The 23,714-nt window shown below is 47.0% G+C and overlaps 1 protein-coding gene across 3 annotated transcripts in view; it reads left to right on the top strand.

Annotated features, from left to right (window-relative positions):
• NTRK3 (neurotrophic receptor tyrosine kinase 3) overlaps positions 1 to 23,714 on the top strand; it is a 350,817-nt gene that overhangs the window by 291,789 nt on the left and 35,314 nt on the right. For all 3 annotated transcript variants that reach the window (XM_057494679.1, XM_057494680.1, XM_036931897.2), the window contains exons 15-16: positions 5,163 to 5,335; positions 8,378 to 8,621. In XM_057494679.1, coding sequence (XP_057350662.1) covers positions 5,163 to 5,335; positions 8,378 to 8,621 — 417 coding nt within the window. The remainder of the gene's footprint in view (positions 1 to 5,162; positions 5,336 to 8,377; positions 8,622 to 23,714) is intronic.

The following is a 23,714-nucleotide window of genomic DNA, read 5'->3' as shown; positions in this document are numbered from 1 at the left end:
GGGGGTTGGCAATATTTTCTTTTTTGCTTACATTGAGGATACACTGGTGTTAGCTTTGTGATAAATCATAGGGTGTGCTAAAACTTTTTTCTCTCAAGGATTGATCACATTCTTAAAAATACGCTTAATTTATTCATCCCATAAGTATTTATTGAGCACTTACTATGTGCCTGGTGCTGTATAAGATACTGGGGATGGAGGAGGAAAGGGGACCTGTAGGCTCTGTAGCTCATGTCTCAGAGTCATAGAATTTAGGGCCCCGAAGGGACATTTAAGAAGGAGGGAGGAGAGAATGTTGCCCATGAGGACAGCATCTAACAGAGAACACCGATTAGGGCCCTCACTACACATCAGGCCTTGCCGTAAGTGCTGTGTGCAGATTAATTTCATTCTCACAGAAATCCTAAGAGCCAGGCACCGTCACTATCCCCATTTTACAGAAGGGGATGCTGAGGCATGGAGAGAGGTTAAGCATTTTGCCCAAGGTCGCAGAGCAGATCAGTGGCAGGGCAACACTCAAATTCAGCAACGCCTTTCCTTCTAGGATGATGGCACGTGGTGCTCATCACGCTTTGCCTGTTTTTCCTGTCTCTCCGTGCTGGGTTCTGGGTGACTCTCAACATATTTCCATGTCGTGAATTCCTCTTGTGGTTTTAGCTAGTGTCAAGTTTGTCCTGTCTGTGGAGGTTTTTGTTTTAACTTCAATAACCACATAATTTATTTCCAAGGTACTAATTGGTTTTTAGTTTTATTGTTAATTTTATTTCTCCCTGTTTTGGCTGTATACCTTCTTGGTTATTGGAAACAATTATTTCTTCATTCTCTTTGAACATTTATTTAATTTTAATATCTCTATCAGCCTAGTCCTATAAAATTAATTTTAGCTCAAGGAAATTCCTGTTCTGATTATTGATAATTTTAATCATTTGGACTTAGTCCTATGTATTTTTTCAGTATGTCAGAACTTCAGCTTTTGGGTTCTTTTGGGTTTGGAGAGCTGTTTTGGGAGTTCATCTTTTCCATTTCCAATTACTTTAATTTGGAGCAGGAATTTAAAACATTTGTGAAACAATCTAAGTGCAGAATCTCAGAGTTTTATTATTTTTCCATTAAAATAAAACAGGTTTTCCTCCTATTCATAACTCTCTATTTACCACTGATCTTTCATAGTTATTTCTAAAGTATTCATCATCAGTTTCCATTAAAACAGTCCCCTCTGTGCACTCTTATTTCATTGGTTTTCCTGACATAGCATCACTTTAAGTGGTGACATTATCAGATCTAATGGTCATAGTGAATTTGGAAGCAATCACAGCTGAGCCTTGGTAAACTCCTCTCTGGGACAGAAGGGTCTCTCTGAGTATTCATCTAGCAGTGAATGTTCAGGGTTGAATGAACACCAGTCAGTATGTTCCTCAGAGATCATGGACAGTACCAGTTAATTTGGCCAGCCATGTGGATTTAGCTCAGGTGAGAGTGTTTCTGGCCAACAGAACAGCACATGCAAAGGGCCTGAGGCAGATAAAAGCTTGAAAGGTACAAAGGATAGAAAGACTAGTGAGACTGAAGTGTAATAAATGAAGGCAGGTAGAGGAGGTAGAGAGAGAGGGGGAGACTCAACATTTAGAGCCCATGACTATATTAAGGAGTTTGGATTTTATCTTGAAAACAGCAGAAAACCAGTGGCCAGTTTTAAGCTTAAAGACAGATGGGAAAAGATTACCTGTGTATGTGATAATTACCCATCTTCCTTCTTCATAAGTTGTTCAAGAGACTCAAGCAGGAGAAGTGACAGTGGATTTTGAGAGACTAAGATAAAGGTCTTAGTGTGATTGCATACTTAAGGGTTGATGAGTGTGTGTGTGTGTGTGTGTGTTTGAACATTTAGAAATGTGTGTTTTCCACACATATAAAATGGGTTTCCATATATTAATGAACTCTGAAACCCAACAGCCTTTAAAATATCTTCCCCCAATAAAAGAAAAGGACAGTGGAAGGCAATAGACCCCCTAGGCTGGGCAAGGTGGGATATTAAATGGCTTGGAAGAAGTTGGGAGCTGTTGAGAAATTTGAATGTTCATGCATTTAGGCTGCTTCCCTCCCATCTGATTACACAGCTCTCTGAAACCCAGGGCTGGGTGGACATGAGGTCTGATGCACATAAGGTAAGATCAGAAATGGTGATGTCTCCAAACTTTGAGGGATGAAGAAGGAGGCAGGAGGGGCAAAATCCAGAGCTCTTCTTTGTGCTATGAACACTGTGCATAGGGCATAGCCAGGAGCCTCCCTGGCTTCCATGACCTGTTAGCAAGACCCTGTAGCTGTGAGAAGCAACAGTTGTGTCCCATTCCACTGGCTGGTGACCCACTTTGAGTTCCCCAGCTCTGCAGAAGGTGTTGGGGGTAGACCTTATAGAGAGGGACAGGAGAGTCTCTGAGCTGATTTTCCTCCACACTATTCTGCTCCGGTCCTGATGGCATCAATCCCTGGGGATGGTGGCCACCCACCTGTCCCTTTGCCAATTACATAGGAGCCCCAGGTTTGACCCAGGAGCTGGAAAACCCAGCCAAAAGTGGAGAGAAAACTCGGAGAAGGCACGTGGGAAGCCTGGGAGATGGCAGTTGCTTCGTGCCTCATCTTTCAGATGAAGAGCATCTATTTGCCTCTTGTTGGAGGGCAACAGCCTTGGGGACGCTGGCTGGCATTGCTCAGGAGCTGAGAACGGAAATATCCAATGGCGGCCACTGGCATCCGGACTGTGGGAGAGGATGATTTACAGAGATGGAGAGAGGCCATTTGGCTGGCCCCAAATCTGATCTACTTTCCCTCTCATAAATCCAGTGCTCACATAAATCTTGGTATTCTCCCATCCCACCCATGCTGGGTTCCTTTTTTTTTTTTCTCTCATATTCCTCATGAAAATAAATCACTGGCAGTCATCCTATACCCATGCCCCAGCCCCTGCAGCTAAGGAGCAGGGTCACAGAGAGGCTGCCACTTTCCATGACTCTCTGCCTTCTTCCGCCCATAGCAAGAAGGCTTCTCACATGTCTTTGTTCTGGCAGAAGGTGGACACACGGAAGCCTTTCCTTTATTATTGGGCAGCTTCCTGGGAAGCTCTGCTCTGCTGCCTGCCTGCTGTCCTTGTCTTTCCTGACCCTCTCCTCTGCCCTTCCACATCCTCTAACTTCGGTACACACCATTCTCTTTGGCGACCTGCCTAGGGACCAATTGTTCTGATAAATCCATTCAAGCAGGTATGTTGGACAGGGAAGGGTTCGGGCTCCAGACTAAACGATTACTTCTCACAGGATCTTCGGCAAATGGCTTGTCCATTTTGGGACTCAGTTTTTCTCACCTGTAAATTGGGAAAGCTACATTAGATAGCTTCCAACATTTTTGTCAGTGGTAGACTCCTGTCATCAAACACTTTTTTGGTGAAACCGTCGAATTTTGAAAAGAATGAAAGGTGGTAGTGGTTGAGATTGAAGGAGGGCTGGATCTCTGGGTGAGAGACCGAGACTCTAGAAGCATTGCCATTGAACTTTGACCCCCAAGAGATTGCTGAGGTCCAGTTTAACTCTAAGCTTTTGTCATTTAAGGTGTGCATGTGCGCTGATTCCTGGGCAGGGCTGCCTCAGTTTCTCCAACTCCAGAAATGGGCAGATGGAAGCAGATGATAGCTAGGGCCCTTTTATGCTAAGAGTCCATTGTGTCTAATGTATGCTAATGACTGATAGAGGTTTGATGGGCCTCCTAGATACAGTTTTCACATCTTCACATTCCTGCAGCCCTGTAAGCGAGGCAGCCCTGTGGATTTCAGCGGCTGGGGGTTGGTGGGGCAAGAGAAAGATCTCTAGCTAGAGAGATGCAGCCCGATCTACAGGCAAGGTCACTCTGCTTAAATAACCAGAAAAGGCCACATGCCTGTCAGAATGTGAACCAATTTCCCATCCGTCTAGGTTTGCACAAACCTGGAAACGGTGTGCAAACGTCCCTCTCTCTCCTTCAATCCCTGGTGTCGTGTCTATAGAGGTAGCTAAGCTGGGTTAGTGGAGCAGGTTGGTGTTTGGGCCCACTTGCCTTCTGACCTCGAGGGGAGGGTGGGAAGGCTGGCGATAGGTCTGCACACACCTGTGCAGGCTGTGCCTCCTGCAGAAATGGACCTGCCCCCCACGGTCCATCCTTGTTCATGACCAGCATCGCCGTATCCCCGTGGCGGCGCCCTATCCAACATCCCTCGCATGTGCTCAGTCTTCGGCTTTGGTCTCACCGTCCTCTTCTGCTGCAGGAAAACCATATTCACAACTGACGGCCTCCTGACTGTCGCTCTCCCATTTATCTTCGTGGGACAAGTGGCCCGGTCTGGTGCTTCCGCCTCACACCAGGCCTTCCACTCCCACAGGGGCTGAGCTGTGGCATTTTAGTGGCCACCAGACACCCACGTTTTCCATCCTGCTCTTGGGCTTTGCAGGATGCTAAGGCTTCTGCCCATGAGCTGCCGCTTTCACGGCTGCTGGCCTGCCTACCCCCCTGCACTCCCTTGAACCCCCTACTCACAGGACACAGGTGCCTTCCAGAAGCCAAAGCATTCGCATTCCTCTGCAAAGATACTCCACTCCTTCACAGTCTAAAATCAAAGAGGAGAAAGGGGCGGGAGATGTTTTTATGTCGTCTGCCTGATTTCTGGTAGGCTATGGACTGAGGCTAACACAGAAGTCAGAGCACTTGGGACAGTGGTTTCCTCACTCTTTCTTGCAGCTGAGGGACCATTTCTTCAAGGAAACCTTAGGGGAAGAGGCCTTTGTGAGGCCTCCCACCTCTCAGCTCCCTTTTCCCGGCTGTTCTCACTAATCTCCCAGGAAGCCCAGGGCTCTGAGATGAACATGGTTTGAATCTCTGGCCGGTAGTCAGGACGTGAGCGTCAGAAGGTCAATTTCTGCTTCCTCAGGGATGAAAATGTCAAAGTAGGAAAGAGTCAGGCTTGGCTGTTGTGATGTAGCCTCATGGTCTTTAAACCCTGATTCAAATCTTATTTTTTGGGAACCAGCAATATCTTCCTTATGGTACCAGGTTTCTTCCCCCGGAGAACAGAAATGGACAGAAAGTGGGCAGCCATCTGCCTTCTGGTTGGTAAGAACCACGTCCTGCCCTGTCTCCAGGCCCTGAAGGATCCCACCCTGGCTGCCCGGAAGGACTTCCAGAGGGAGGCTGAGCTGCTCACCAACCTGCAGCACGAGCACATCGTCAAGTTCTATGGCGTGTGTGGCGACGGGGACCCCCTCATCATGGTGTTTGAGTACATGAAGCACGGGGATCTGAACAAGTTCCTCAGGTAAGCGAAGGCTGCGGTCCCCCCCCCGCTCCCCAGCCCCACCGAGCCCCTGGGGGTCTCGCTGGAGCCGGAAGGCACACTGTCCGTGGGAACACATCAGCCTGGGGACAGGGAACGAGAAGCAAGCTTTTGTTCTTCTGCATTGTCTCCTGAGCAGCTGGATTTAGGGCTTTGCCCCTGATTTCTTGGGGTAATAAGGTGAGGATGCTGTGGCAGCAACCTGTGCCCTTCCTCCTGGACCAATGGGGACGGGGAAGAAGAGGGGGTGTGCGATGGGTCCAAGGAGGGGGCTCAGTGGGCCTGCCCACCCCCAACTGCCCCTCCTGCTGCACGGCCGTGGCTTCCTGTGCTGCAACAAGCAGCTTTCTCATTTCATGCCCAGTGTTTCTCAGTGTTACAAGGTGAGGCTAATACCCTACATGCCTCCTGGAAACCTTCTTGCCACGGACTTTCTGCGGATGAGTAAGAAGGCACAATGTTCCAAGCTTATCAGGGGATAGTGATACTTTAAAAAAAAAAAAAGAGCAGATTTTTTCAGATAAATTTAGAACCATGCTGTCCAGTACGGTAGCCACATATGGATATTGGAATTTAAATTTACATTACTTAAAGTTAAGTAAAATTTAAAAATTGAGTTTCTTGATCATGCCAGCTACATTTCAAGCACTCACAAGTACACACTGTACCCCATGGCTACCGTACCGGCTGTGCCATAGAGATTATTTTCATTGACAGAAAATTCTACTACTGGATAACGCTGTCCTGGAAAGATTGCATTTGTTGCAAGAAGGGATTCCCCAGGCCTGGAGCAAGGTTGTCTAGATTTTGAGATGCCCTTGATCTTCCAGTAAGAGACTGAAACCCCGGCCAGAAGTCCTGGATGGAGTTGTGGGGGGCCTACTAGAGAAGACAGCATCTTGCCATTGGGCAGGGTTAGCACATCTCTGCCTCCCACATCTCCCACCTCCAAGTAGTGCCATGAAGTCAGGGGGGCCACCATGTGCCAGGGTTCAGAGTCTAGAGTCCCAGGAAGCTGGTTAGAGTGATCAGGCCCTCTACACTTAAAATGTGGTCTTTCCTGCCTTCTGAATCCCCTTGAATTCCATGGCTGAGAACAAGATCTTCAGAGTTCAGATGTAGGCTGTTAACACTCCAGCACATTCACCCAAAATTGATGAGCATTTCCTTGAAGTGGGACACCCAACTGGGCGCTGTGCTTTTGAGGAGGAAGTGGAAAGGGTCGGTAGCAGATAATGACCTCTGCTTTAGAGCTAGGTTTCCAAAAATGACCCTAAAGGAATTGAAAGTATCTCTAGGAAGTTCTAAAATTCCTGAACTCTGCTCCCCAGTGACATTTATTCCTTTCCTAGAAAACTCAGTGCTTATCACAAGACAGATTCAGACTCACATTCTGAATTTGTCAGGTCATAGTAACACAACCTGGGGCAAGATCTTAAACATTAACTCTCTCCTTAGAAAATAAGACTATTAATAACTGCTTCACAGGTTTGATGTTATGCATATTAAATGACTGTATTTGTATAATATCTGGATGAGTTTTCCACGTAGTTAGGTGTTCAGTCAATGGTAGGTAGCTACTACCATTAAAATTATTGTATCGAAACTGTGAACCAGATAGTTTTTAATACAGGCACTGCCTTTTCTCAGTATTCAGGATCTTTCTCTCCCTGTCATCCACTCCCCTGGGCCGTGCTGTATTTCCTACCAGGGCTTCTCTGTGGATTCAGCAGTGCCTTCAGCCCCAGGGGCCACCATCTGGGTGCCTCTCTGTGCCACTGCCATGCCCAGTATAAAGGAAGAGGAAGAGGCAGGGAGAAGATCCTTCCCACGGTCATATCTCCTGGCTGGTGGTTTTGAGGGGTGGGCTCCAGGTATTCTCCTGGTCCACTGGGGTGCAAGTTTGCCTGCTGATCCCCCTTCCCTGTGAGCTGATGCAGGAGCTCTCTCAGAGGGCTGAGGGGCACAGAGCCCACAGGAGATAATAAAACGAGCGTGTTCATATTTAATGGTGCCTTTCAGTGGAAATTGAAGAAGGAGTAAAACAGGCCGAGGCCTTGCTGTGCACCAGGGCTCCTTGGCGCACACGGTCATAAACAAGGGCCCTGGGTGTGGTTACAGCTCGCTGGGCTTTCGGAAGAAAAGAGTGAATTTTAAAAGTGACTGGTATGACAGGACGAGGTGGTTGCATAACAAATCCAAGCCCTTGATTCGGGTTGGAGTGGGTGCTAGCATCCCCAGGCCTGTGCCTCCCGGTTACTGGATTTCTCCATCTGGCCCTGCCACCAACAGAAGTTACACAGCCCTTGGCAGTATGACGGAGAGGCTGGGAGTGGGACTACAGTCTTGCTGTCCAGAGATGCACCAGTGATGTCAGAACAGGCAGGCTGTTGGAAATGCAAATGACTGAGCCCCATCTGCCAATCAGAATCCTGGGGGCGGGGACAGGAAGCTACCTAACAAGCCCTCTTGATGCTCCTTAGAGTAAAAAGCTCTCCTCTAAAGCCACGTGGCTGGTTTCAGTCCGCTTTCTGATTTACTCATATGGCCACTCTGGGACTTCCGTGACCTTGGCCAGGTGATTGGATCATTTTGTAACCGTTTCCCCATCTTAAAATTGGGGTGGGAGGATTAAGTGAATCAATATATTTAAGATCCTGAGAGCAGTGCTTGGAACATGGTACGGGCTCCGTAAGAGTTAGTTGTTTCATGAATTATTCTACAATAGACATCTAGAATTTGGGAAACCCCTGGATAGCGGTAAAATATTTAAAGGCGTAGGTTTATTCCCCGATCCCGTGTCTGCACCATCTTCGTTGGGAATCTGATTGTAGCGTTTTACCCATATCCACACTCATAATATAATTTTGGGTAGTAGAAATAGGACACAGGAGGCTGAGAAGGGAGATTTCATCGGTGTCTGTGACTCTGTGATGCGTTCCACAGAAGAAGGGCTCGGGAAGGCCGTTCCCACTGATCTCCTGAATTCTCTGCCCCCACCCCTTCTCCCCTCACCCCTCACAGGGCCCACGGGCCAGATGCTATGATCCTGGTGGACGGGCAGCCACGCCAGGCGAAAGGCGAGCTGGGGCTCTCCCAGATGCTCCACATCGCCAGTCAGATTGCCTCGGGCATGGTGTACCTGGCATCCCAGCACTTCGTGCACCGGGATCTGGCCACCAGGAACTGCCTGGTCGGAGCCAATCTGCTGGTGAAGATCGGAGACTTCGGCATGTCCAGAGATGTCTACAGCACTGATTACTACAGGGTAAGGTGGCTTTTCCTGCTGCAGAACTCAGCGGCCGAGCTAGCACCGTGCTTATGTGTCTGCGTCATGTCCATTAGCCCTGTCACTCTGGATCACGCACATGCACACCCACACCCAGGTTTTCCTGTGGCCACTCCTGTACTTTGACTTACCTGTTTATTATTCTCTTGATAGTTCACTCCTTCCTTCCTCCTGGACATTTAACTTAACCATATCCTTACACTGCACTGACATGTGCCTTGTGTTCTCACTTGCATTAATACTCATTCTCCATGTAAACGGACTCATATATATATATGTGTGCACCCAAGGGCACACATAGACAAGCTCAGCTTGGTTCTACATTTTAACATCTTCCAACTCGGTCCCACCCACACCACTTTTTATTCTCTGAAGTCACCTGGGGACCATGTAGGCTTATCTTGTCTTTAAAGGTGGATCTTGATAAGAAGGCAGAACCCAAAGTAAAGGGGAAAAATGTCCAATTAACGTATTGCTGACCAGAACTATCCCAATGATTCAGGAAAGATGAAGCAAGAGAGGATGTTCCTGTTGCCAGCTTTGGAGGGAGGTGCAGGTTGGCCTTAGAAAAAGCCTTCTGATTGCGAGAGGGGACGTCACATTCAGTTTCACTTCCACACAGTTGTCTACTTTTTTCATTAAGAGGTGTCTTATTTTGCACCCAGAATTATTTTTTCCTTAGTCTTTGGGAATCTCCTTGCCATGGATCACTGAGTAGTTCTGACAGTCTTATTATTGCCAGGGAAAGGACCAGTGGGCATTTATCCCCAAAAGGGGAAATGTAGGTACATCCTGAGATACAGAGATGGGATAATTTCTGCAGACTGATGGGGAGGCAGATGTCTGAAAAAGATGGGAGATTAACTTTGGGGACCTTAAATGTGTGAGGCATTTGGATAGGGGGTATAAAGAGGGTGGGGTGATGCTTTGGAGGTCGAGAGAAATGGTAGCTGTTTGTCTCATCTTTGTATGGAATGAATGATCATAATGTGAGTTAGGATCCAGGTATGACTGCTCTGTTAGCCAGAGCATGGTGGACCAGAAGTCTGGGCATTTGGAGCTGGCATCTACAGATCAGTCATATCTGGGTGCTCCTGATGGCTTTGCCTGATGGACATGACCCAGACTTTAAAACTGGTCCAAGACACTTCACTTTAGCCATGGCCTGAAGAAAAGTGGCATGTTTGAGAATGGCCCTTTGTTATTTTCTCATAGTGGTACAACTCAAGGACGACAGATGATAGACAATCATGAGAGGGTAAGAAGCCAAGTAGACCAAACAGTGGGGAGGGTAGAATGTCTCCAGCAAACTGGGCAGTTTCTTGAACCACCCGAGCTGTCCAAGACCCCCAGATACGGAGAAGGGAGTGCAATGTAGCCGTAGCCACAGACTGATGGCCAGGGCAGACCTGCCAGGAAATATCAAAACGAAGTCTCTCTTTAGCATCCAGACCAATTTTTTTCAGTCATTTCCAAGAAAGGCAGTGGTGTGGTTACTAAGGACCCATGGATCATAGATTTCTTGAGTCTAGCTGGAACCGGCACCGTTTAATTGCCTTTGCACTCTTGTGTAATGGAGTTTACTGACCTGTCTGGCTGAGCTCAAATTTATGTTGGTGTTGATAAAAGCAGGGGATGCATCGTTGTTTGTTCCATGTGAGGATGTTTAGATATACCAATCTGGCCTCTCCTGGCTTCACCAGGGTCTGACCAGACTGTGCACAAACTCAGTTTTCAAACTTGCTTCAGGGAGTGCACTTAGGATTTCTTGATTCTGATTTAAAAGATGAAAAAACAAAAACGATCACATTTCCAAGTGATACTGCCGTGTTCTTGCTTTAACAACTGCGAACTGTTGCTCTGGACTCCTGGAGAGCTGTAAGGAGTCAATCCATCTCATGTGCATTTGCTCCAGAACAGATTGGAATTTAAGGAAAGGAGAGTGAGGTGGGAAAAACATCCACATTCCAGGTAATCTGCAGTTCCTTTTTTATGAGTTCTATACCAGGTGTAAGCTGAGGCCATTTGGCTTGAAGACATATGTCTTTGGTCCCAAAGAAGCAAGAGTTTAAGAAAGGATGGCTATTGCAATAAAAACACCATTGTGCACCATGGTACCCATCGGAGAACTGCGCTTCCCACCGACGGTGGGTAGGCATCATGCTCTCCATATTCAAAGATTAGCTTGTGTCATATCTTTATGTTCAGTTGCTCACAGCATCCTAATGTATACACAACTCCCCCTGCCCCTCACCTTCTGCAAGACAAAAGACAGAAGTAGATTTGCCAGAGGTCACATCAGTAATGAACTCTAAAGTCTTGTTTTCTGTATTGGAAGACATCAGGGTAACAAGAGAATTCTGTATTTGGATGTAATCTTGTTCACATCCTAATACCACCATTAGCAACCATGGGACCTTAATACATTTTTCCTAATGTTTATTTAACTTCGCCATTTTAAAATTGAGGGCAAATATGGTCTCTCAATAGAGTTATTTTGATGTTAAGCAAGTTAATTTGTGTAAAGAGCCTAGAATACAGCTTTTACAGACAAGCTATTGTTTATATTGTCCTCCTTAGTTCTGGTCACACCCAAGGCAGGAGAATCCCCCAAATAATCTTATTTCCAGATGCAATTCTTGGGTCAGAGATAGGGATCTCCTAACCACTGGGAAATAAACTGGAATCATGCAGCTGCTCCAAAACAGCAGGGCCTTTAAACTGACCACCTCTGGAAAATCTCCTTCCCAAGGTTTGAACTTAGGTAGGAATACTGGGTCATCAGTACTTGCCAGTTCTGGTCAGTGTTTATATAGTCCTGCTCTTGAATCTTAGAGTGGAGTGCAAGTGATTTGTGAACAATTTTTTTGTTTGGTGCACTGGCTGAGGCTCAGGGGAAATGAGTGATTTATTAGACAGGAAGAGCACTGAAGGATTCTCCCTGCAAGCTGACACCAAAACAGGGACGTTTGCACCTCTCTGCTGTTGTAGGTTACTGAGGTGTGCTGGGCTTGGGAGTTTGCTGGTTCCTGGTGCCTAACACAGCCCAATGCAGATAATTCAGGGGCACATGCATGTATGTGTGTGTCTGTGTGTGTGTGTGTCTGCACTCCCCTGTCTGATGCAGATTCCAGGGCGTGTCTACAAGAGCCAGGGGAGAGGCGGAGATAAACTCCTCCTTATATTCCTTCTTTTTCATTTTTCATTTCTTAAAGAGGGGCCATCTGCCTCCTGCATAAGTGATATGCAAATGATCTGCAAAGGTGAACTGCCTAATTTCTTGTTACACATTTAGATAAAGAAAACAAACATCTCGGCAGCTGAGTGCCACAGTGGTTCGTTCTCTGTTCTCAAGAGAGATGACGGATACCTTCTCCTCCTCTGGGTCACTGACTCCACGCTTCTGAGATCACCTTCACACTGGCTTTGACAAGTGGGGCTTTTGGTGCCAGCATGCCATTCCCAGAACATCAGACAACACTAAGAGATTAGAGGGGAAACCTGGAATTAAAGTGTTGAGACCCAAAAGAGGAAGAGGTTGAGATTCCAGAATAAAATAGAAATGTTTTCAGATCTTTCATTTGGAGGGAAGGTGATGTGCTCAGACACAGGAAGGATGGGATTGCAGAAGGGTCAGTGTTCCGATCCTATTGATCTGGGGCCAGGGGTGTGTCTCCCTGTTTGCATTGTTCTTCCTGTGCCTAGCACAGTGCCTAGGACTTGGTAGACACCCAATAAAAATACGAATGAATGAATGAAGTCTTAATGGGAATTGGGAGTTAGGCAGGAAGTGGATTAGGGCAAACCACGAGGAACCCGGCAGGCAAACACATGCCCACCTAGGTGAGGTGGGTCTTTGGAGATGATGTGGAACTCCATTATCTAAGTAAGTAGAAGCACTGTCCGGAGACAATGTTTAGGGGAGGCAGTTGAGTGGTGGTCTGATTCAGGGATGACTCACTTAAAGTCAGAGTGGAGTCTTGGTGGGGATGGAGTCCAGGGGATGCAAAGGCAAGGATGCCATGATCCAGGCGACACACCTGTGGGGGACCTAAGGCAGTGTGGAAGCTGATGGCGAGGCCCTAGGTTCTAAGCTGGAGATTGTGGGTCAGGGTTCCTGGAACCCCCTGACAGGAATGACAGTAGTAACCCTAGGATGTGGGAATGATTTAGAACAAGCTGATCTGACTGGCAGTATATTTGATTTTATGGATGTCATGCACCTTCGTGGCAGTGATGAAAAGACCAACTCTGTTACCTACGCTGCCTGGGCTTGAATACCAGCTCCTAAAATTAGTGGCTATGTGGCCTTGGGCAAGTATTTAGCCTTTCTGTGCCTCCAACTGTAAAATGGGGTTCATAGCCCCTATCATATGCATTTGCTGTAAGGATAAAGAGTTAATAAATACAAGGCTCTTAAGATAATGAATGCTTGATAAACATTAATTACTGTTAATTTTATTGGAGCTAAAATACAGATGTCTTCCACAAATCCAAGATGGACATTCTGGAGAATGCTTAGAAAGTGTACTAGCAAAGGTAGGCCGACTGCCGCAGCAAGTCGATGCAAAATCTGTAATGTTTCCAACACAGATAAGTCACAGAGCAGTGCAAACAGGGGCACTTGGAGGAGAAGCCTTCCTCCACGTGGTTACACGGGCTGGCGGAGCTCTACCCTCTTCTTTGTGTGGCGCCCATGGTCACTGTAGCCATCCATCCTCATTCCGGCCAGCTGGAAGGGGAAATGGACATGCAGTGTGCATGTGGGTAATGGGCCAGATCTGGAGGGGGGCCTGGCTCTTCCCCTCATGCTAAGAACCCAGCCATGTGCGTGATTTCACTGCTTGTGAGGAAGGCTGAGAAATGGAGTGTCCCCAGGCAGAAGAGAAGAAACTGGATCATAATGAGCAGCTGGAAGCCTCTGCCATAGTATGGGTGAAGAAAAATTGCTCTTTTTCCGTGATTCTATTCCAATGGTGTATCATCCTATGGCTGGTGATTTATCAGGAATTTGGACAAGATATCCTTACTTTCTACGGCTACCCCACTGTGTTCATGGAGCTGGTTATCCTGAGATGCCCCTCCTGTATCCTGCTTGCAAGTTCCGAGTGTCACATTGCATTTGAAAGCCATGGGGGAGCTTGGCTTTACCTGCCATCCTGGTGCTTTGGTTCATCCCCCTGGAAAGCAAAATGGGCATCCCCACCAGGAAACACCTGCAGTGGGTTGGCGGGGGAAGGGGAAGGGTTCTAAATCAAAGGGCGTCTAAGGTAATAGAAAAGAGAACACATCCAGGCAAAAAACAGGGACGATATACACACTGGAGAAACTTCTAATCTAAATCCATGGTGGTGGAGGAGGTCTCCAGAACATATTCCAAATTCTAGCTGACGATGCTCAGGGCTCTTTGAAGCAGGGCTGTGATCTTGACTAAAAGTCCAGGTTCTCAGCCACTAGAGGGTCCTAGGGTGGGCTTCAGGAACTCTAAGACTTCCTGAAATTGTATGACCGATGTTTCACGTTGGGTATTTTTATGTGGTTTTGATTTTGGAGGGCTGAGAGCTTTCAAGAGAATTCCAAAGATATCTAGAGCCCAAGGGCTTACTGGAAATGGGTGTCCTTGCATGTAAGTCCTGAGAGAATAAGACAGAGATCCAGGGACTCAGAGCTGAGGAGGGACCCCTCTGATTAAATCAGGACCTGAGGTTAAACCAGGACTGAGACGTGATCACATGGTCTCTAAGGCTCCTCCCCATTTTATGACCAGCAGGTGATTGCTGAGTCACCTGACCTGAGAGCCTGGGGCTCCTCAAAGTCTTGTTGACTGATGATTAATTAGTCCTCAAGTGGGGAGAGGCCCTTTGATGGAAGTCAAGTGACCGGCAGAGTGTTGAGGAGAGCCAGTGCCTTTGGGAGATAGCGATGGCAACTGACTTTTAGGACCACGGGGTGCCGCCAATGGCCCTTGCTCTTTGTTGGGGTTTTGGGAGGCCCACCCAGTAACTGGCATCCCTCTTCCCAGCTCCAATTCTGAGTTCTGAGCCACTGAGACAAGAGAAGGCTGGCAGGTGGAGATCATAATGTACACCCGAGCAGTTCAGACGACGGCCTCCCTGTGCAGCAGCCCCGAGCTTCCTCACACTCAGTCCTGGAACTAGACTTCCCAGCCCAGGCATGGCATAGCTTTGCCCTGCTAGGGTGGGATGCTTGCTGCTCATTTCTGCCCTCTGCGGGCAGGCAGATGCCCACCAGAAGGGGGAAGATGGGCAGCTGTATGGGGCCCCACCAATCAGCGTTGGGGTAGGATTCGGGCAGGAGAGCTCTTTGAATTGTTACTCCACTAGGTGTCCCTCCAGGTGGAGGCCTGGAACAGTGCAAGGAAGGCGGGTCGCTCAGAACTCCCTTTGTCCCCGTGCGGGCCATGGCTGCCAGCCACCCACAGAGTCTTCAGTTCCTTCCTCTGAGGCCTGGCTGAACTGCCCAAGAAAGGAAGAACAGCTGGGCACACTGGTCCTTGAGGGATGCTGACTGTTTAGAGAGGGCTTAGCCAGACTCATCCTGTGGCTTCAGCCAGGAGACGAAAGTCTGGTGTAGAAAGCATAGTAGACTAAGCACTATGGCAGGAAAAGCAGTCTGGCTTGCAGAAGGTGGCCGTGTCATGCAGCTGCCCGGAGCCCAGAGCCCACTTACTGGTCCTGATTGTTCCCTTGCTATTTTTGGAATACCCTAATAATTTGTCATCCATATCCCTATTTATCTGGAGGAGAACAATGGGGGAAGGTTTGTATTCCATTCCTGTGGAACTTGATTTTCCCATTTCTTATTTTTCATAAATACATTTTTATTTTGTAGTAATTTTAGATTTAAGGAAAAGTTGTGAAGATAGTATAGGATGTTCCCATTTACCCTTTACCCAGTTTTCCCTACTGTTGACCATGGTACATTTGTCAAAACTAAAAAAATAATATTGGGGCAAATTGCTAATTAAATTACAGGCTTTGGATTTTATCAGGTTTTCTACTAATATCCTTTTATTTTTTTGCACCCCAAATTCACCACAGGATACCACATGGCATTTTACTGTATTGTTTTTGAAGGGCAGTGGGACGTATATGGTTGAAGCAGGGGTGAGGGGAGCCATCGCTCCCTGGTATAGTCCCCTCTTTGGTCTCCAGTGCCCCAGAGAAACCCTTGATATGCCTCCAACCTCCGCAGTTCTCTGTGTTCTGGGTAGGTGGGCTATGAGAAGCTGCTGAGGCACCCCACTTGTGAGCAACTTGTAACTCCAAACTCTGATAGGAGCCCTTCAGATCTATGCAGTCATCGGCTGCCATCTTTAGACAGCAAGCACATCAGGCTAGGTTAGGAGGCCAGAGGAAAGCTTGGCGTCTCCTTAGATTCCCATTCCCTAAACTCTGTTCTTTTCCCCAGCTTTGGGAAAGAGGGCCCTGTACACTAAGAGATGCAGACACAAAGTAGACATCCAGGCACGCTCAGAGCTTCAATTGCCCGAACGTCTGCTATGGAACTTGGTGCTATGCAGTGGAATCTGGAGTTTAGATTCTGGTCCTGTGGTTTCTGTGAGGTGTTGCCTTCTGTGGGAATAAGTTCTGGGTGTAATGATAAGTAAGCAGGAGGCTTGGTGTGTTTAGGAGGGAGGGGGACAGAGCCGAAGGTGGAAGGATAAAGCCAAGGTTGTCTCAAGTGGTCTCTACCATCTATTTGCCCCAGAGCACAGCTGCTCAACATAGTATGCACATCTTGTTTCATTTTTGAAAAACAACTTAAATGCTAAGACCTAATAAGGTCGTAGCTGTGCTCTTAAGCTGCACAAAGTGTGGAGGGCATGAACATAGAGGAAGGAATAAAGGATAGATTTTACGCTAATGAAAGGCATTGCAACCTGGTTTACTTGATGAAAGCCTAAGGATTTGCACACTTATCTCTACAAAATATCAGACATCTTGGAATCCAAGTCTGTTGAGAGACAGGACTGCTATTTAGGACACCTCGGTATTGATGCCAGCTCTGTGTCCATCTTAGCAGTGAGAGCTTCACTTTCATCTGTGGAATCTGGAGTTTGGATTCTGGTCCTGTGGTTTCTGTGAGGTGTTGCCTTCTGTGGGAATAAGTTCTGGGTGTAATGATAAGTAAGCAGGAGGCTTGGTTTCCTTAGGAAGGAGGGGGACAGAGCTGAAGGTGGAAGAATAAAGCCAAGGTTGTCTCAAGAGGTCTCTACCATCGATTTGCCCCAGAGCACAGCCGCTCAACATCCCAGACCCCTCCTCCCCTCCTGATAAAGCAAGGGAGCAGCCTCCAGTTCTGAGAGAGGCTCTTCTTCCCATGATACCTGGGTTTAGTTTAGTGACTGAATTTGTTTTCTGCTCTTCCCTCTTTTTCTTCTTTGAGATATTTAGGGTAGTTGGACAAACATCATCATGGAGCAGAAAAATTACTGGACACACTTTCTTGATGTTTTTCCAATGATGGGAATTATCTGGATCCTTCTGTCCAGCTCAGCACCCCCCGACCTCCAACCTTCCTGCACCATATTATACTTATCCCAAAGCAGTGGTAGTGCCAGGACATTTAGCTGGAACTCCGGCATTCTGCAAAGTGAAGAAGTGAATGGAGGGTGGGGTGCAGTGTGTTCAGCCATCAAACATTCAGCAATCTAGTGTGAAGCTGTCTTGGAGAGGACATGGTGCCCCAGAGGCTGAGGTGCAAACCATGGGCCTCGAATAATGAGGTGAAGAAGTTACTTGGGGGTATTTTCTCCCCAGGGGCTTAGGAATGCCCATCCTGGGGAGTACCCTCCCATTTTGCTAAAGAGAGCTAGGCAACCTGTGAATCATATGGGGGCAAGAATGTAGGACTGGAAACAGGAAGCTTGGGTTGACATGGGATACATGTGTCTGTTGTCATGGCCTGAGTGTGTCCTATGTCAAGTGGGCACTTCCTGTCTTGAGGTTTCTCACCTCCTCACAGGTGCTGGCCACACCAGTACCACTGTTGCCTGTCACCTCCTGGAAACTTGGTTTGAGGGGTGCCCTGCAGTTTCATCTTCAGCTACGTTGATGGCTTTAATGCTCTTTTCCTGGACGGGACTTAAAGAACTGAGTCTGGTTCAGCCACTCACTTACTTAGATGATATTGATTAGATCAGTGCTGTCAACTCAGCTCATAAGACTGGTTTAGATGCATAGTTTTCCAATGCAATTCTCTTTACAGCATTATAACCTTTTCTTCAAAGCTGCCCTTATAAAATAGGTAGGTAGGTAGATAGATAGATGGACAGATGCACAGACACACAGCTGTTCTAGTTGAAGTGGAAGGACAAGGAGCCATGGCATTCTGCCACCCTTACCTGTTCCCAGTAGCGGGGCTCTTGCAGCCCTGTGGTGGAGGGGCATCCATGCCCTGCAGGGCTGAGCACTGGAGCCACCTCAGCAGGCTCCCTAGTTATGATCTTGGGTAGATCTTGTGCGTTCCAGCCACTCATAACAGTGACAGTGGTGACAGCAAGAACAGCAGCAATGGGGAGTCAATGAATGACTCTGCTGTTGAACCCCATGTGATCTCCTGCCTCTCAGAGGCTCACCCTCTGATCATATAAACCCTCATACCCAAACTTGCAGAAGGAGAAATGCTCATTTTGCACATGCTGATTGTGGGGCTTTGTGCTTTCACACCAGCCTCTTTGTGCTCTGCCTGGGAAGGATGCTGGTCTTCTGAGAACTAAGACATCAGGGGTATTAGCCTCTATTGTATAGACAGACCTTAGAGAGGGTTGGTGATATGCTCAGGACCTTGATATTCCTTAACACCACCATCAGTTTTGGAGCATTTATACAGCCTTCGGATGTGTGATCCATTATGTCTATTTGCTAACCTTTGTGCATGTTGGTTTCACCTTGTGCCAAATCCCTTACCCATTGAGAAGGTCCGTGTGTTGGGGACGTGATCAGTTCAATTCCCTGACTGTGTGTAAGGATGAATGCAATGAATCTGTATTCCCAAGGAAATTAGAATTTCATAGGGAGTATAAAACAGGATGAATATAAAACATGGAGCTCCACCATAAGCCAGAGGGAAGCAAGTCATACAAAAGAGTGACCAATTTCAAAAGTCCACCTGAGAGGGATGACCTGGGTCTTGAGAGGTTGGTTGGCAGTCAGGGCTTGAATCCTAGGTGGGCACTGCTGCCAGAGGGGTAAGCACGTGCCTTCATGGAGGTAGTTTGGAGGTGGGCAAACAGGGAGAATGATCTAGAGCCGCGTGCCCCTTAGACCCAAACTGAGGGCACATGGAAGATGCACGGAAGGAATTGCTTGTAGAGGAAGGACGGGACCACCGTGGCAGCTGTTGAAAGGCGTGGGTAGCCGGTGAATAATCACGGAAGGCTTGTCATCTGCTTCAGTGTACGTGAGGCCGTGTGAGGCTGTGGCTCTGGGCAGTGGCATGCAGGACAGACTGCGGCCCAAAGGCCGCAGTGATCCAGGCAAGAGGCAACAAGGCTGTGTGCCACGGTGGTAGCAGTGGTGTATGGGAGAAAAGCCATCGAATCAGGGGGCCTGCAAAGGTGAAGTGAAGGCCAAAGCCTGGCTGCTCAAAGTCTCTTGCAGTTTTGGATCACAACCTTGTGTCTTGCCAATGGGTTTCAGCCCCGGGCAAGTTCGCTATGGATTCAATGTGACCAAAGAAATTGACAGCAAAACGTTCTTGGGGTGAAAAGGTTATACCCAACTTTATTTCCAGGTGGCAGGTCAGTCACTAGAATCCCATTCACTCAGAGTGAGTCTGCAGGCAGCAAGCCAGTCCCCGCCTCTGGGCCCCTCTGTCCGCACAGTCATCCTGCACAGTCATCCTCTGGGCCTCTGTCCTTGGCACCTCCACCACTCCAGCCTCTGCTCTGCTCTCCTGCAGCCTTGCAGCCCTGCCACTGTGTTGCACCCAGAGCACTGGGCAGAGCTCTTTATATCGAGTCAACAGCCATGTATTGCCTACAGGTGTGCAGTGAGCTAGTCAACCAGGGCCAGGTGAGAATCCTGGGCACAGGAACTCTCATTTTATCCACACCTTGAAAAAGAGTAACAGTGACATTGAGGGTCAGGATGGATTTTTTACAAATGCATCTCTTAGGCCACCTAGTCCAGTCTGTGTCCCTAGAGTGTTAGAAGCAGGTGAACAAATGCCAAATCATTCCATTTTAAAGAAACATGAAGCTGGAAGGAGCCTTAAATGTCATCTGTTTCACCCCTGTGGCCCCAGGCAGAATATCATCAAAATCAGCCCAGACAGATGGTTGCTTCCTCCATTCCGCCGCATCTCCTGGGATCCCACAGGCTTCCCCCTTATTCCTTCCAGCTGTGGCCCAGGGAAGCTATTAACAGTGAGAGATTTATCTTTTTCTTTCTAATTTGTAACACCCTTGAGAGTGGGAGGTTCTCAGTTATGTCTAGCCAGAATCCCACCCGCTGCCAGGCAAGTCTATCTCATCCTATATCCTTAGTGGAGATAAACATGGCTTTTATTATAGAAGGGACATTATAATACTGAGGAAAACACTAAGAAGATGCTCAGTGGGACCGAGTGGCTTTGTGCTTTTCATAGGTGATTGATTGCCTTTTATTCATTGGATATATCTCGACTTACGGGGTATCAATAGAATGTAACTATCTCCCTCCCCAAAATAATATCCTCTTTCTGAGAGCAGTTTCTAGTGGTATCCTAAACTTGGTCTCATCTCCCTGTAATTCTGAAATCTGGTTGTTTCCTTCTGTCAGTGCAAGCTCGGGATGGATGCTGTCATAGTCAGCCTTATCTCTCTGGGGACAGGTGCTTGAGAAAAAGATGGGGAGATGCCCCATCAGAAAATTCCGACAACAGGAGGCATGTTTATAGTGGAGCTCATGGTCCAGAAAGGAGAGAAGACAGGCGGCCCCTGAAGGCGGGGCTGGCTCACGCCACGCCCCTCTCTGCTCCGGGAGAGGGCGGGATGGGAGTGAGCGACTCTGTTGCCTGCCTCTGTGGCCTGTATAACAGACCCTGATTAGGTTCCTCAAGTGTAAAAGGCCTTTTTTTTTTTCTTGAGGCAAACTGAATATATAACATATAAAGGTACATACATTTCTGTACAAATATCTTCTTTACCAGCTGTAATTAAGTTATTTGCATGTAAAAAGAACAGTGTGTTCCCTCCACTACTTCCTGGTAGGGAATTATATTTCTCTCCCAAGCCTCAAACCCCAAAACTTTGTGATCTGCCCTCATCTAAACAGAAAGAGGAGGCGGCGGCGGCGGCAGAGGGCTAGGTCAGTACAGCATCTGAAATTCAGAATTTTAACCAAAGTTTTTAATTCCAGTAGTGTTTCTGTTCGTTTGTTTTTTAGGTTTAGCTAATCCCGCCAGACAAAGTTGAGGTGGGGTTGGGGGTGAGCCTGAAAGTGGGGACAGCACCCCCTAATTCTGGAGTCAGGTAGATAAATATCCCTTTGAATCCTGAACTTCTGTTTAGGAGCCATGTTACCTTAGGAAATTTAAAAAAATTTGCTAAGACTTAGATCCTCATAGGAAAAAAAAAAAAGAAAAAAGAGAACAATTTCATCTTTTGTGCGGATTAAATAAGATAATGTATGCAAATTGCCTGGTACCTATTAGGCACTCAATAGATGGTAATTATTATTCTATGTAAGTGAATAAGGTAAGAATTATATATAAGAAATTTGAAATAATTTTAAATTACAAGCCAAGAAATTTCCTATGGTCGTCTTTAGTGCTGGATCCTAAAATTGAAGGGAAGTGCTTACTAAGAGAACTCAGGGAAATAAAATCAAAGCCACTAACTCCTTTAGGACTTATTTAGACATCCACAATGGTCGGTTGGAAGCCCAGGAAGAAGGACAAAGCACTTCTCGTTGGTCAAAGGAAGAACTTTCTTATCCTGGGATTGGTAGCTCCAAGCAGGGGCTAACTTTTGATAACTGTAGATCATCAATTTTACAGTAGGCAGGTCTTCAGAATTAGAGCCCATCTTCCAGGCCTCCTAAGTGTGTGCTGCCCCTTGATACCCAAGGAAGATTTCAGTGTCCTGTGCCCTAGAGCCTTGGGGACAGAGACAGGATTAAGATCAGCCCTCCCTCCTTTCTTTCTCTTATATGCAACATGACGCTCTGTATTGTGCATGACAGGAGATAATGGATCTGCAAGAGCTTTGTGGACTGTTGGCTTGGGGGTTAGGGATTTTATCACCACCACTATAGTTTTAACACCGCCAGTATAGTTGGCTCAGCAAATGATCATGTACGCTCTGGAAAAAAATGAGTCAAATTCGCCAACATCTCAAAGTTTATTGGCAGGTGGTCATTATGCCATCTCTCCTACGCTGCCCATCACCTGATAACCTTGGCTGCCTCTCCTCTATTGAATCATGTTCTGCAGCTTCTCCAGCAAGGATGGACCTTTAATTTGTGGCCCAGTTTGTTCTTGATGTCGATCATTTCCTTACCCAGTGGGTCAATCCCAGGTTCTGGATCTTTGTATTTATTTGTTTATTCATGCCCTTGAGTCATTTGTGTACATGCATGTCCTGGAGCTCCCTAGAGCATAAATTCCCTTGAAGGCAAAGGAACCCACTCCATTCTTATCACAGGGATTTTTTCATGGAATAAGTGCTTAATAAAAGTGCTTAATTTGAAAATATAGAATCCTTTGTCAAATGTTTGTAATGGGTAAAAAATAATGGCTTAAGCATTTTTAGATGGATCTTTATAGGTCCCCACTTGCCAGACACCCATAGTCAGCATGTGGGGACTCCAGATAGGTACATCTGGAAGAGGCAATGAGGTAACCTATGGGGAAGCCACAATTGATCTGATCCCCCCACCAAAGGCTAAATGTCTGCTTATCGGTTAAGAAGCCTGAGAGGATGTCTCCTAATAATTAAAATAGCCATGAGACTGCAATGAGCACCAGAAGGACAAGTTATTAATGCATATAGGGGACCAAGTTACTCAAAGGCATATGATCAAAGCATTCACGACCAGTAAGCCAGCCTGTGTGGGAAGCCTGATAATACTGAGAATGCTGCTTAAAGAGGAAGAAATCAGAGCAATGGAGCTGGATGAGCCAATGGTCAGTGGCCTCCTTCTAAAAAGGACTGATATGTCCATATCCATCTGGTAACAGGGACTCACTCGCTTCCCAGTATGTTCAGAAATATTCTAGTCTTCTGCCGAAATCCTCTCTCCCCTGACTGAAGCCCAGAGAGGATGAGCATTGCCACTGTCCAAGTCTATGACTATCCCTTCCCAGGTCTCTAGGACCAGCCAGTGTCCCTTCTAAAACACATATTCTTTTTTATCTACATCCATCAGAGTACAGGCAAGCCCTGGTGGCCTGGATGGCCCACAAGCTTTTTTGCAACCTTGGACACACATGTATGTTTTCAGCCATTTTATGCTGATCTTAAAGAGACCAACTGTAATTTCTTCATTTCCAAATAGTTGGAAGGAGTCACTTTATTGTTAGAATTCCATGTGCTTTCCACGTCACTGAATTTCCTTTATACCTAAAATGTGACTCCTTTTACTGCTTGTAAATCTAGTTGCCTTGATACCAAGTATTGCATGCCCCAGGAATGGCGAGCAGATCTCAGGTACCAGTTCTGATTGAGTGATAGTAGTTGCTTGGAGTGGAGTGATGGTAAGACCTTGATGGCTGCATCTAGAGTCAGTGAAAAAACATGTGGGATCGACTGGTGATGTCTGCCATGAGTATAGGCAAGGAAACCGGTGGTACCTGTGTCTGGCACATTCCATCCCAATTCAGGGATTCTACTGGACACTTTTAGGCATGCTCTGACTTTGCTTCTCACGATTGAGGGGATCTAATATAAGGCATAGGCGTGAGTTTATTGAATGCATCTCTGTTGAAAGATCATGTACAGATCAAGGGGTCTGCCAGGAGCGTGCATTAGTGGGGCTAACTTTGGTTTATTTACTCAAGTTCACATAGATGGGACTAGTGTCCCAATATCCTAAATTATATTCTACTGGTCTTTTTCTCACACTT

Source organism: Manis pentadactyla, chromosome 18 (assembly GCF_030020395.1).
Source record: "Manis pentadactyla isolate mManPen7 chromosome 18, mManPen7.hap1, whole genome shotgun sequence".
Taxonomy (NCBI): Eukaryota; Metazoa; Chordata; class Mammalia; order Pholidota; family Manidae; genus Manis; species Manis pentadactyla.
The sequence above is the reverse complement of the archived record's forward strand: the minus strand, read 5'-3'. Positions and strand labels throughout refer to the sequence as shown.